Here is a 13,869-nt window from a genome sequence, read left to right as displayed (position 1 = left end):
TGTTGGGGAACTATTTTTAGTTTGTATCAAGAAAAAAAAAAAAGATTAATATCAAACTTGGCCTTTTGATAAAGATGTCACACACAAAGAAACTGAGCTTATAATGGACCGGGATGTTGCTGTTTAGGTATAAAACCACTTTTCTGTAAGTTCAGATTTTCAACAGAAAGAAAGATTGAAAGAGTCTATATAAGCTGTTATTAAGAGGCTTTTGATTCATCTGCATATTACTCATCTTTTCCAGGTGGACTCATTCAGGAAGGGTTTAGCCAAAAGGATTTAGACAACAAAATCCTACTTTATGTCATCAACTCATCACAGGAAGTGAATTCAGACAACTTGGAGTTTCAAGTCACAGATGCCAGAGGGAACTCTGCAGGGCCCCAAAGGTAGCTGCGATCCTTGGTGATAAGTGCTGTGGTTCACTGTGCTCACCACACCCCGGGGCACATGAACTGGTGCTGGGCTTGGAGCCACACAGACATGAACACAGATAGCTACTCCTCAAACTGCCATTGCCTCTGTGGGAGTAGAGGAGACCTCCTTCCCTCAAGGAGGTGAAACACAAGGGGTTAGCTCCAGGTTAGAGTGGGTCATAGTTCTCAAGGGCCATTGGGGCCTCACAAGAAAGTAAAATGGAGTTCACTCTAAGTGGCAGTTGGGCATTTGGAGATCTGAGATGCTGGGTGCTGAGGATGGGATTACTGCTCCATGAACATGGCTCTGCAGCTGCAGGTCACTCTTGCCCTGTGCAGGTGGCAGTGCATTTTTCACAAGCTTGGGATTACAATAGAAGGGATGCTCTCAAGCAATAAAGCTATGAAACATACTTCTGCAAAAGAGTACTGAAAGAATGTGAAGAGCACACAGCATCTTCTTTGTCCTCCATTGCTTATATTAGGCATATTATCCAAATTTTGTTGTGGCATATGATAAACTTCATGTAGAAAAATCAGAATATCATCTGAACTGTGCTTGATGATAAAAGCCTTAAGTGGGAGTCGCCCTTCAGCATAGGCAATGTTTCTCTTAATTTCTGAAAATAGGACTAAATGTTAAACGAACTTATCTAATCAGAAGTAATAAAAATTGTAAAAAAAATAACCAGTGCTATTTTCCTGGGCTAAACTGGCTACTCACCAAGCAGACTCATGGAGAAAGAAAAGGAGCGGAGAGCTGGCTCCAGAGGCAGAGCACTTCCCTGCAGGCTTCAGAGAGGACAGGGATCAAGTAGAGCTCAAGCAGAGCTGGAGGGAGCTCTTTGGCAGTTATGTGCTATGCCAAAAGATGTCCCCATACACAAACACATCTTAACATGGACAGCCTGAGCACTGCCCAGCTGCTCTGTGCTGGCTCACAGATGAACCAATTTTAGAACCACCATTATATGATGCCTCTTCTCATGGTAAAGTCTGACTTCTTATATATGAATACCAATGTGTAGCACAACTTTAGGAAAAGAGCAAAAAAACCCTCTTTTTAATGGAAAATAGGAGTTTCAGTTAAGTTATCCATTAGCAGAGTGAAGGGGAATTTGGCTTTAAGTGAAAAAATAATATTTTAATACTAGATTTAAAATCTTGTGAGATACTTTTTAATTTAAACTATGTATCACCTAAAGATGACTGGTTCAAAATATAAGTTTGATTTGTTGTTGATGTCCCAGGTATTATCTAAATGCTGCTGAGCTACATCTGGCACATCCCTTCTTTTTAGCAAAAGTAAAGCAAACCAGCTTCTGTATGGGTTGCCCACAACCAGAGGATAAAGGAGGAGAGGAGGAAACTTCCACTGGTGTTAAAGCTAGTCAACCATGAAAGGTCTAGAAGTTTGTTTTAGAAAAGTTCAAATTATTTTGTATGTAGCTCAGCTCATTTTCCTTATTTGTGCTCTCTTTCATTCCTCTCTGACTCTCATTAATTTTTATCACAGCTTTTGAAAAGGTGACATCTTTATTGACTACCCTGTGCCGCACGCGATATTCTGAGGTTCAGTCACACCCTCACTATAAACAATTCTAAAATTCTAGTCTGTGACACACCTGGACTCAGCCAGGGTGAAGGGTAGAAGAGCAAAGTACGTGGAGTACTAAAGTAAGGGGAGTGGGGAGGGTGCTGGCACAGAGGCAGTGAAGTCTTAGAGTGTGCTCTATATGTTGCAGGAGCAGAGTTAGGGATAGATGAAGGAAAGGATGATATTACAGCAATAATACTGGGGAGTGAGAGTATAATAAAATGGGAAGGTGAAAGGGAAGCAGGAGAAAAAGTGATAGCTTGTCTTGGCATATTTGGTACTGCAGACAAACTGCTCTTCTCAAATTTGCTGCAGAACCCCTTTGGTTGTGAAACAAGGTTCAGGTCTGGTTTTGGGTGGATGAGGGTAGGTCTGAAAGATTTACTGCAGCGTCTTCCTAATCAGCTATATCAACAGATGTTGATCTGGAGACAAAGACTCAGGATGTGTATTGGCTCAATCAACATTAGGAGAGAAATGGCTCTTCACACAGCCAAGGACTGGGGGTGGCTGATGGATGGCTTTGCTTCACACCTTCATTCCTTCCTCTCCCACAGATTGGAGCTAAAGTGGTCTCGGATTGAAATGCAACAGACTGAATATGAAGTGTGTGAGAGCATAGGAATGGTGTCTCTGAAAATCACCAGGGCAGGACACTCAATAGAGTCTGCCTTTATAACTGTGAAGGTAAAGTCAAAACCCAACATCCTGAACGTAAACTTAGCAATAACTAAGCCTGTTAATTTCTTCCACAGTTAAAAGGTAGGCCATGTGATTCAATCCAGACTTAATGGGACATTGCTACTACAGATGGATAAAATATTTCTGACAAGACTTCCTGAGTTTTAAGTAGAAACGCTGATTAAACAAACCTGGAATGGTTTGAAGCAGTATTTCAGTTTTGATGGAGAAAAAAAAAGCAGGCAGTTTCCTCTGGCACTGTACTCAGAGGCCTGGTTTCCCAGATCTGCCACAAAAAAATCTAGGCTTTGGGCAATGTGGAGACTCAGGGCATTTGTTTTCCCTGCTCAGGCTGGAGAAGCACAGGAGCTATAGAATTTTCAACTACGCAGCCATGGTAGCCTTTCCATTTCTCCCCCTACTACCCTTAACCTAGGAAAAAGCCTAAGAAACCCCTATATCTTCAGTGACAGCCTCTCTCTACTGTCAAAACAATTAGACTGAAAGTTGCACATTATAATTTTGTAAAACAGGTTTTGTGCAACTTACCTTCACAAATTTTGTCTTTCCTCATAAAATGGAATTTCTAGGATTTTACCATCTCCCCTTGCTAGAGAAATACTACTTCTTCCCCTCACAGTTTCTCAGGATTGTAGCCCTAATTGGAAACACAATTTTGATTTTTCCTTCTACTGAAGTCAGTGGGAATTTTGCTATTGACTGCATTGGTGGCTATCCTGTCCTAGCCTTCATGGACTCCTGTCATTCTACTCTGATTGTGACTTGACTAAACAGACCAGTGAAACTGATTCCAGGATCAAGAACTTAAGTGTGGAATCTGATGTCCTCTGGTGATCCCCTATGAAAATTCAGGGAGTTGCTGGAGTCTCTATATTTACATATATAGGGGTTCTTGTCTATCCCAAAGAACCTTTGGGGCTGACAGACAGCTTTGCGTGCAGACACTTCTTCCAAGACATCACAAAGGGCTAAATAAGAAAATGTGGCCAGGTTGTTGCTGCTCTTCTAAGATGACAGGATGTGCCTGTCCAGGGGCCAGGTGATGGCAGGGTCCCCAGGCATAGAGAACAGCAGTGTCACCTCGTGCTATTAAGTAGCAATCTGAGAGGGAATGAGGCAAAATTATAAGATCAGGAATTTTTTTGTATGATGTGTATTTTAAGGCATGAACAGAATGCCAGCTGTACATCACAAGATATATTCTTTAGGTCTTTATCTTTTTTTCCAGCCTCAGCACGTGTATGGGTTGGCCTGTCTGTTTGAGAGGTGCACATAGCTTCAGCACACAGCAGAATGTTTGGTGAAACAGGTCACAGCATGGCATTTACTGCTTGATTTCTTCTCAGGTCAATGAAATATCTGCTACGCTGGGAAAAGACTTTACAGTGACTCCCTCCAAGCTTGTTCAGTTTGATCCAGGTATGAACCAATACACAGTGCACAGAATAACTCTAAAATTAATTCACTGAAAGTGTAAACTGTGGCTTTGGAGAGTGAAATCTGTTATGTATCTTTAACTAGAGGAATCAAATAGTATTAAGGACACTTGGACTCATTTTCTGGAAGGGCTTCCTTTGTGAATTAGGATCCTTAATACTTAGGGTAAGATGGTGTATGGTCCCTTTACATCACTTAAAATATCAAAAGTGCTGAAATGACAACTCCTAATCTCCCTACACCTAGGCTGGGGAGGACTTGTCCTGAGCTGAGCTGTGAGATGCTTTAAAAATTTCAGTCATAATAAGTAAAGCCCAGGACACAGGTCATTTAAACAAAACTGAGTACAACTGAAGTTACACAAGACATCCGAGACCTTTTCTCATTCACATAATGGAAGCTAGAAGTTACTCAGCAAAGGCAAGGAATGAAGCAAAAATCTTGTGAACAAGTAAAAAATCTGCCCTAAAGGTTGCATTTCAATCTAACACAGTCTTTGATCCATTTGCAGGTATTTTGAATAACTGTTCCATCTCTAAAATTAGGCTTCTCAGATAAAAAACCTGTGATTTTCTCTTGAAAATTGCATTGGAACTCCTAAATCTATGTACTCCAGTGCCATTTTGCACATCTACAGCAGCTTTTTGTTACATTGTGTGCACATGAACAGAATCATCATTGCCCAGGAACAAATTCAAACTTAATGTTATTTGGAAGAACAGCAGGAGTCCAGTCAGCTGGTAGGAGCACAATAGGATACACAAGCCACTCCATTCTAGCTGCAGACATGTTAATTAATATATTTCTTTGACATCCTGATTGATTGAAATAGCACTTAAAGAGTAATTAAAATGTTTATTTCTATTAGGAATGTCAACCAAGACGTGGAATATAGCAATTACGTGTGACGGATTAGAGGAAGATGATGAAGTCTTTGAAGTAGTTCTGAACTCCCCTGTGAATGCTGTTCTTGGCACACGGACAAGAGCTATAGTGAAAATTTTGGACTCAAAAGGAGGTATTCTCTTTTGATCCTCATCATTAAGATGGTGGGACAATCTTGTCTGAGTAGCTACCTATTTTCAATCACAATTTGTTCCTAACACTCACCTTTAGATCAAACCACTTAATTTCTTTTTAGAGAAAACAGGCTCAGCAGTTGCAAACCCTTTATCCTCTCACACAATCATATGCATCCTCTGAGGAAACACAGCATGGAGAAAGCTATGAGTACAAAATAAGAAAGGTGCCAGGAAAAAAACCACTTTTCATTACAATGTGAGTTCAGCTCTCATGTATTAAAGTGGGAAAAAATGTTTTTAGGTCCATTAGAATGTTTTTTTTCCCCAGTTATAGTTTGGCAGTTATACACCTCAATAAAAGATTTCTTTTCTTTTCAAAAAAGAAGTCTAACAAATGAACCAAGTCTTACAATATATTTTCTAATGCTTAACAAACACAGTCCACAACTTTACAGCACACAGCAGTGATCAATACAGAGTATAAGCTTTTAAGACTGCATTATTATTGTGTTTTTTAGTGATCATATGTGATGTGCCTAAAACATAACAAAAAAGAAGCAACTGTAGAAACAGAAAAATAGAAAAACTGTAGAAAAATAGAAATAACTAGCAAAGCATCTGACTCCTCTGAAAGCTGAAGACTGCTTTTTCTTTTGGTGTTTAGTGAAAAAAATATTTAAAATACCTATCTTGCAATGAATTAGGCTTCATGTTGTACAAAATCCTTTCAAAATTTCAGATTTTTTTTCTCCTTAACATTCATAATGTAAATCATAATGTAAATCGACATACTAAATTTGTGGAAACAATAGTGTCCTGTATTTCCAAGGAGAAAATTGCCTGGGCATGATGGAGGTATCACCGATGGTAGTTATTGATACCTGTCTCTCCGTTACCGAAAAAACAGCACTGCAAACCCAGTATATGCAGGAAAACAGGTTTGCTTGGTTGAAATTCTGACCTGTGGGTAGACAGATGCATCACATGTGAAAACACACTTATATAGGTAGCAGGGCAGTCATAGTCATCGCTAATGCTAGAAATGAGGATGACTAAACAAACAGAAAATCAACTACTTCAAGTGAAAGAATCATCCAACTTTTAATGACAAGCTGTTTGTGTGCCCATATCAACATGACCAGTTATCTGCTCATGCAGTTAGAACTGACCATCTGCCATTTTTATGCTTTCAGGTCAGTGCAGCTATTCCCATTCTTCTAGCCAAAGCAAGCATGGCTTCTGGGGGAGAGGAACACTGTTTCCAGTTTCCAAAGGCTCCTCATCACCTTCCAGGCCTGGCAATTTTTCCCTGGAAGGGATCCCACTGCCTCCTTCCAAAGGGATGAGAGAGCATGGAGGGGACTCGCGGCTGGAGCACAGCTTGGCAAATCTGTCAAGGACCAGGCTGAGAGTGACTGGAAATGGCCGAATAGTAAGACATTTCTGGAGTTCAGTGATTGACCGATTTATGAATTTATTGTGATGTGATATCTTCAATAAACTGTCATATTTTTGTAGTGATCCTACCTGATCCTACAATAACTATAAACTACCAGAGTTTGCTCTGAGTCTGAGCTATTTAAAAATACTGCAAAGAAAAAAAAAAACTACCAAAAATCCATGTATGCAAGAGAGGAAGAAAAACATGATTTGGGGCAGGAATCAGCCATCAAACAACTTCAGTAATTATGAAGCTTCTCATTTTGTATAAATTATGGGGCAGTTAGAAGAAAGAAGTCAGTGCAGCCAGGCAAATGTATAGGGCCTATGCATCAGGTACTGAAGCTCTAAAGCTGAAAATACTATTAGCTTAAACAGGAAAGTTATTTAAATCTTGCCCACTGATTTTCCTGCTTAAGTTATATTGGTTTATCTAGGTGGTTTAATAACTTTCTGCTACTGTAACCTTAAAAGTTAATAGTAGAATCTGTTTGTAAAGACACTTGTAATTTGTGCATTTTAATGGCTGTTTTCAGAGGTTATCCGTTTCCATTCTGCAAGAGAAAGAACTAAAACCAAGGCATGCTCTTCATGATTTATAACCTAGTCTTGTAGTAAATTTTGCATAAAGTCTATTTGTTCCTATAATGCATGAATATGCCCATCTCATTCTGCTGTTCTGCTTTTTTCAGGTTCGTCCTTCATCTGTATTTAGAAATGGAACAGATGTGGTTTTCAAAGTAAGAGCATTATGAGTATTGGTCAGCCATTTCTATGATTTCTTTCTGATTCTGTTCTTGCCAGGCTTTATCACTCTTAATAATTTGCTATGACCAGTATGTTATTTTCCTATGTATCTTTCTCTTTCTTTGGTATAATTTTCCCTTGATTTACAACAGTTTGTATTGTAATTCATTTTTATTATTATTTAGTTAGTTTATTTAAGTATTTTTGTATTTATTAATCCTCTCTTTTCCCTCTCTTGTTCTTCTTGCATATGTGATACTGTAAAACAAAGTATCATGGGATGGTATCACTCAAAATAGAGGATGACACCTCATCAGCTAAAACCAACAAGAAGGCAAAACCACAGGTAAATGTCATCTCCTCTAGGAAGATAGAAATCCCACAGGCTGATAAGGCAGAACTTGCATCTGAACCAAGTTCAAGACATAAGGTATGAAACATTTTGTTTCATAGGCATTTTCACCATCTGCTTTCAGTCACGCTGTTTTCCAAATTGATTTAACACCTCCGAGATCTGCAGCCTAACCCTTCCCACTCCAAAACTGAGCTTAACCTGTACACAGATCACAGCTCAGCCCTTGAAGAGTTTTCATGGCATAAAATTTTAATATAAGGCCTAATTAATCTATTTCATATTGCTTCTTTGGTTTGTGTAATTATTTTCCTTCAAATGTCATTATGACATTTTCTCTTTCCAGGACTTTAACCCTTTTCCAAAGGCCTGTACACCAGATTTAAAGGGTCTCTTGCATTATGAAGAAAGCACTCAAAAGTTATTTCAGTGTGATGGGATAACATGGAAATTCTGGAATTCCCAAAGCAAGGTAAAACTGTAGCCATGAGTATGCATCTAAGACAGAGTACGGAGCCTGCAATGAGTGACACTCTCAAACAAAGACTTTCTTGTAACAGCTATTTACTTGTACAGAGAACAAAAGCGTTGCAAGAGTACGGTTTGCTTTCACCAGAAATAAAAGTTTCCCAGAAATATGATGAGGACTTGACTGCTGGGGTTGCCTTTCCTCTCTGTCATCCACAGGTGCTCCTGGACAAACCATGTGAGCACTGGTGCCTTGGTGCTTTGTGAGTATGTGGGCATAAGACAGTCTGGGAATGAACTTTGTGAGAAAATGAGTGGAAGTTAGTAAAATTAGCTTACTTAGGTATTCTGTAAACATACATTCCCTCCATCACATAAGATGTCATGCTGAATTTTGTTGCACTGCATTCCATATGCAGACTGCAGGACACAGCCAATGGTGTTCAAACTAATGCAATCTCTTGAGAGGATTTTTTGAACTGAAACCTGCTGTCACCATTAAAACTACTGATTTTAAATTGTAGCCTTCTCTGGCAGGCATTTATTTATTTAAATCTTATAAGCAATGCTGGAGCTTTATTGATACACACTGAAGTTCATGCTCAGTTTAATTCTGTGCATTAGTGTACAGACTATCTGTGCACAGACATCTGCTCACAGATCACTATGAGCATAAGTCTGTTTTGCCTTTTCTTCTTTTATTTTAGGAGGTAAGCATGAAGAAATGTCCTTCTGGATGGAGTTACCATGAGGGCAGCTGCTACGTCCTGGTAGTGAATCACAAGGTCACCTGGAACACTGCTGCTCAGGCTTGCAGAGAACAGTAAGAAACCACCATGCAAATGTGTTCACTGTACACTGCTGTTGCCCTGAGCTGAGTGCTGCTTTTGAGGCCAAATTTATTCACATATGCCCCACTTTGGCTGTTCTGCTGCCCAAAAAATAGAACAATTCCTGGGATTCAGACCCAGTGGAGGACAGAAATATTATTAATCTCATAAAGTTTCAGGTGGTGATGCTACCTTATTCACTGCACAAATTCCCAAAGTTGTCCATTTGCAGTAAGGATGTTTCCTAATGGAAGAGTTAGTCTGGGAGAAGAGAAATACAGGAAATACAGCAATGACTCAGACTTTCATCCTCTCTGACCCACCACTTCTTGGTTCTACCTTCACTTGATATAGCAACAGTAAAAGGTTGCCAGCTCCTGTGTGCCTCACTCTATTCTTCTGAAGATGCAGCTCTGTAGATTCTGTAACTTCTTGAAAATTTTAACTTTCAATTTAACAGAACATTTCTGACTTTTTAAGGAGAAATAAAGGCATAACCACAACAGCAACAAAACCAACAAGAACAGTAGTAGTTGTCCAAAAGTAGGAGTCAAATCAAAACCCTGCCAGTCTTGCTCTTTGGATATTTGCTTTGTGATTTTGGTTTTAAGAGCATTAAGTCAGCATAGAAGAAATGCTGGCCATGTTGACATGAAGCTTGCCCTAGGATCATGCATTCTCTGTACCCTATACTGAATTGTGAGCATCAGGTCAAAGGCCAATCTGAACAATAGCAAGGGCTTAAAAAGAACTCTCCATTACTCCATGAAAGGAAAATTAGAACAGGGAAGACTTGGAAATGAAAGAAACAGAATGTATTCCATAAGCAGTGGAAGGACATGCAGGAAACATGAATCATGGCCAAGCATGCATAACAATCCTTAATTCATTCCACTCAGTTATGCCAGATTATGTTGTCTTGGTAACATACAAAATAAAAGTGTTGATTACCTCCCAGCTAATGGAAGATATTTTTTGCTAAAATGTAAATATTACCCGCTCTTGTTAGCTCACCCCAAATTTCACATTACTACTTGGTTTACTTAAAATTTCAGCTCCTGAAATTTTTTTCTGTTATCTGCATTTATTATAGTACTTATCAAAAAAAAGAAAGAGCTGTAAATAGTGATTTTTTTTTTCCTGAAGGCTTCAACGTTCAATTGATCCCTTGGTAATATATGTCACTCTATTGGAAGGTGTTTCCCAAAAAGAGTGTGCTTCTGGGAATCCATATTTTTGTAGGTAGTAATTTCTTGTTGAAGGCTACAGTATGCAATGTAGATATTAAACTGAAGAGTAAATAAATGTAAGCAACAGTAAGTAAATGACTGTGTTAAACACCTGCACAAAATGTCAAGCCATATCACTGAGTCCACAAGGAAATGAATCCTCAGGCAGTGATGATTCAATTAATGTCATACTAGCACAGACTTAGAAAGCTTTATCCTGGTAAATGGAGTCCTCCTGGCCTCGAACTGGAACTCATTTACAAAAGTACCATCTCAGGAACACACTTAAAATGATACAAGAAGATAAATTAATAAATTTTGTTCTGTGCTTTTTCCCAGCTCCTCCCAGCAATCACCATCACCACCACTGATTGTGCTATTTCTGTTATTAATTTAATTTCTGTTGACATTTAAATAGTTGGTATTTCAAAAAAGGAAGTAAAACCAGCATGGAGGTCAATCTCAATTTTTAATAGATCAAGGAAACATTAAATGAAAATATTAGAATGGACTTTCAGTAAATCAGCCAACTTCACTGAAAAAGAATAATTTTTTATTTCTACAAAAATGACATTATTTTAAACTTCTGTTCATTTGTCTTGCTAGATTTTTTTCTATTACACAGAACAGGGAAAAAGCACAAGCAGTGTTACAGTTGATTCATCAACAGTCTCCAAGAAACCAACCTCCTAGCCTCCTTGAGGAAGCATTGCTATCCTGAGATGATGGACTGGGCAACAAGCTAATACACAAAAAGAAGTGGGCAGGCTGGAGGGGGTCCAGAGGAGGGCCACAAAGATGATCAAAAGACTGGAAAGCCTGCCATGTAAGGAAAGAAGCCTTAGGGGAGCCCTTATCACCATGTTCCAGCATTTAAAGGGAGTCTACAAGGAAGATAGATACTGCCCTTTTACAAGGAGTCACGTAGAAAAGATAAGCGGCAATGGGAAGAAGTTACTCCTGCCAAGATTCCAATCAGACACAAGAGAAATTATTTTTTCACAATGAGAGCAGCCATTAGAATAGTCTCCCCAGGGAAGTGGTGGATTCCCCAACATCAGACACTTTTAAGGTTCAGCTGGACAGGGTGCTGGCCCATCTTGGCTGGACCATGCTTTTGCCGGAGGGGCTGGACCAGATGATCCTTGAGGTTCCTTCCAACCTGACATTCTGTGATTGTATTCCATGAAAGCAGTGCTGTCAATCTATTATGGAAGCAGTTGTCTGGACATAACTATATATGCAGGGGCTTATGCAGATCTGTTTGGGCTTTTATTGACACACATTTGCATCCATTTGTTGCAGGTAGTATACCGACCTTTTCTTCAGTTTCAACCTGCAGGGTTAGAAGCAGAACACATATATGCTTGTCTCGATGCAAGTTGCTCTAGCTTTGTTTTTATGCATGAAGAGGCTCTTGGCAACATGAAGAGAAGCATCTGGGGGATATTACGGCTGAGTGATCCCACAGCAGCCTGATTTAGAAGCAATTTTGGTGATTTATGTCACAGTTCTTGTTTATCCCATAGGAACATGTCCTCCCCAAAGGTCAGTACAGCGGGGCTCACTCACATGTGAGATGGTTTCACTGCTGCCACTGAGGGGATGGAACAGCACTGGATAGACAGAACCCACAGTTCTGTCTTTTGCTTTGTTAGTCATACTATACTTTATCTTCTTGAACATTTAATTAGAGCTTAAATATGGTCAGATTTCAGGTCCTTTACTGCTAGCTATGTAAGTCAGGGGCAATTATTTTGTTTGGTGTTAGTGTATTAGCTTCATATGGCTTTCGTCCTTGGAAATCACAGGCAGAACCACATCTAACATAATAGGTTAGATCCTTCAGGATGGCTCAGTGTTGCCTAGTGCAGGACAGAGCCTGCTGCGCTTCTCTCCTAAAACTGTGCTGGTTCTGTAAGTGACAGGTTTAACTTACAGTTGTGAGTGACTCCAGCATGGGAATTCAGGTATCTGGAGTCTATTGTATCTTGTCTGACCTTCAACTACCACTCTGGAAGTGCAGGGCTCCTGCAAGCTCTGCATCATGTCTGCCACTCTCATCTGAATGTTCTGAATACTACAAGGTCTTGTAAGACACACTAGACACCTATTTCAAGGCATCAGGATAGGTGACCAAACAAAAGACTGGGTTGAGGACAGCCTCTCAGTCACCCCCCCACCCCCTTCAACATCAGAATAGGACATGGATTTACTACATAATATTCTGTTGTCCTGTGGAGACCTGCATACCTAGTCAAATGTGCTTCTTCTGAGGTTAAATTTATAAAATAGTGCAAGATTCTTTAAAACATGTTGGATAATTTAATGGAAAATCAGTAAAGTCTTTGTGATAAGTGTTTTTCATTTCTGCTTCAAGGTCAATAGCTATCCAAAATATTTCCTTAATTTGGGTAACTGCTCTAAGATAAAGGATACTCTTGATTTGATGGCAAAAATTTTACAGCACATAAGAACAATTTCAAATGGACTTTTCAGCACAGAAATAAAGCATGACCCCTTATCTTGAGTAATTTACATTAGGAAGTGTTAGATTAACACAACTCCATAAATGTTATCTTGTCATTTCCGGCGTCTGACGCTCTGCCTAGAGGTTCAGTAATTAATATTATCGGAAGTGGTATGTTCCTTCAGGACTGATCTCATCTCCCCACAATACATATAAATCCCCTAACTAGGTGTAAAATTAGGAACAGTTGTTGTGTCTTTAATAATGTGTGTTTCTCAGGCTGTATTTAGAAAGCACTCCTATAGAGAAAAGATTAGATAACGTTATAATTATTGCAGTGCTTTCCTTTCACAGTGCTGAAATCTCTCCCTGGTATGTAGATTGAAGTAAAAGTCTGAAACTTATTTCTCAGACCACTCCTGTATGTCTTAAATCATAGAGCAGTTCCTGACACAGAATGGTACTTTTTGTTTCCACATTTTCTAAGACAATCGAAACAACAGGAGTAAGTATGCTTACCTGAAGTAACTTAGTTCCTGGGTTTTGAGTGTCCTTAAACAGAAACCAGATAAAATGTTTTGGTTTTGTTCGTCCTCAGCTAATAGTGATACCACATAAATTGCTGCCCAAACCTCTCCTTAACCCCAGATTTGGTCAGTGCAGCCACAGTCACTGTGAGGGGGAATGGTATCCTCCTACTGAAGCAGTTAGCCTGGGAGGACACCCTGAATTAACTGAGCCTGCTCTTCTGGACTATTTGTCTGCAGAAGAAGATGGGAGTACAAAACTTAACAAGAGGTGTTGTCAGCGTAACATGTTTGTTCCTGGCTCAGTGGAGATTCAGTGCCTGGTAGATGGGCCCGGAAGGGTGGAAGCATGTCACCCTTGGGACATACAGGCACAAACACCATGCACAAAATTTCACTGTGATGAGAGACACAGTTGAAGTCCTGCTGAGAGTTCACTGGGTGCAGTTTTGAGAACCTGTACAATAAGTAGGTGCACAATCTAAAACTCTACCAGGCAGTTGCTAACCCATTTGGAAAGACACGAGCAATGTTTCTGAGCCATCCTGCCACACCTCTACATGAGGAAAGTATACACAGAATCACAGCTGGAAGGGACCCAACACAGTTGCTTAGTTGGAAGGGACCTACAA

General features: G+C 39.7%; 1 protein-coding gene across 12 annotated transcripts in view; it reads left to right on the top strand.

The window, feature by feature from the left end:
- The window catches only part of FREM1 (FRAS1 related extracellular matrix 1), a 91,445-nt gene that overhangs the window by 69,738 nt on the left and 7,838 nt on the right, over positions 1 to 13,869 (top strand). For 5 of the 12 annotated variants that reach the window (XR_007630461.1, XM_050328623.1, XM_050328622.1 and 2 more), the window contains 9 exons: positions 245 to 389; positions 2,571 to 2,700; positions 4,062 to 4,134; positions 5,021 to 5,170; positions 6,368 to 6,606; positions 7,307 to 7,354; positions 7,633 to 7,791; positions 8,060 to 8,185; positions 8,889 to 9,004. Coding sequence is in view for 8 of the 12 variants with exons in the window: in XM_050328623.1 (XP_050184580.1) it covers positions 245 to 389; positions 2,571 to 2,700; positions 4,062 to 4,134; positions 5,021 to 5,170; positions 6,368 to 6,606; positions 7,307 to 7,354; positions 7,633 to 7,791; positions 8,060 to 8,185; positions 8,889 to 9,004 (1,186 nt within the window). In the remaining 4 variants the exon portion in view is untranslated. The other 7 variants (XR_007630462.1, XM_050328624.1, XM_050328625.1 and 4 more) reach the window with 7 other exon arrangements.

The sequence above is a fragment of the Myiozetetes cayanensis genome, unplaced genomic scaffold (assembly GCF_022539395.1).
Source record: "Myiozetetes cayanensis isolate MyiCay16 unplaced genomic scaffold, myiCay2020 scf4, whole genome shotgun sequence".
Lineage (NCBI taxonomy): Eukaryota > Metazoa > Chordata > Aves > Passeriformes > Tyrannidae > Myiozetetes > Myiozetetes cayanensis.
Note: the sequence above shows the minus strand (reverse complement) of the source record. Positions and strands in the feature narration are given on the sequence as shown.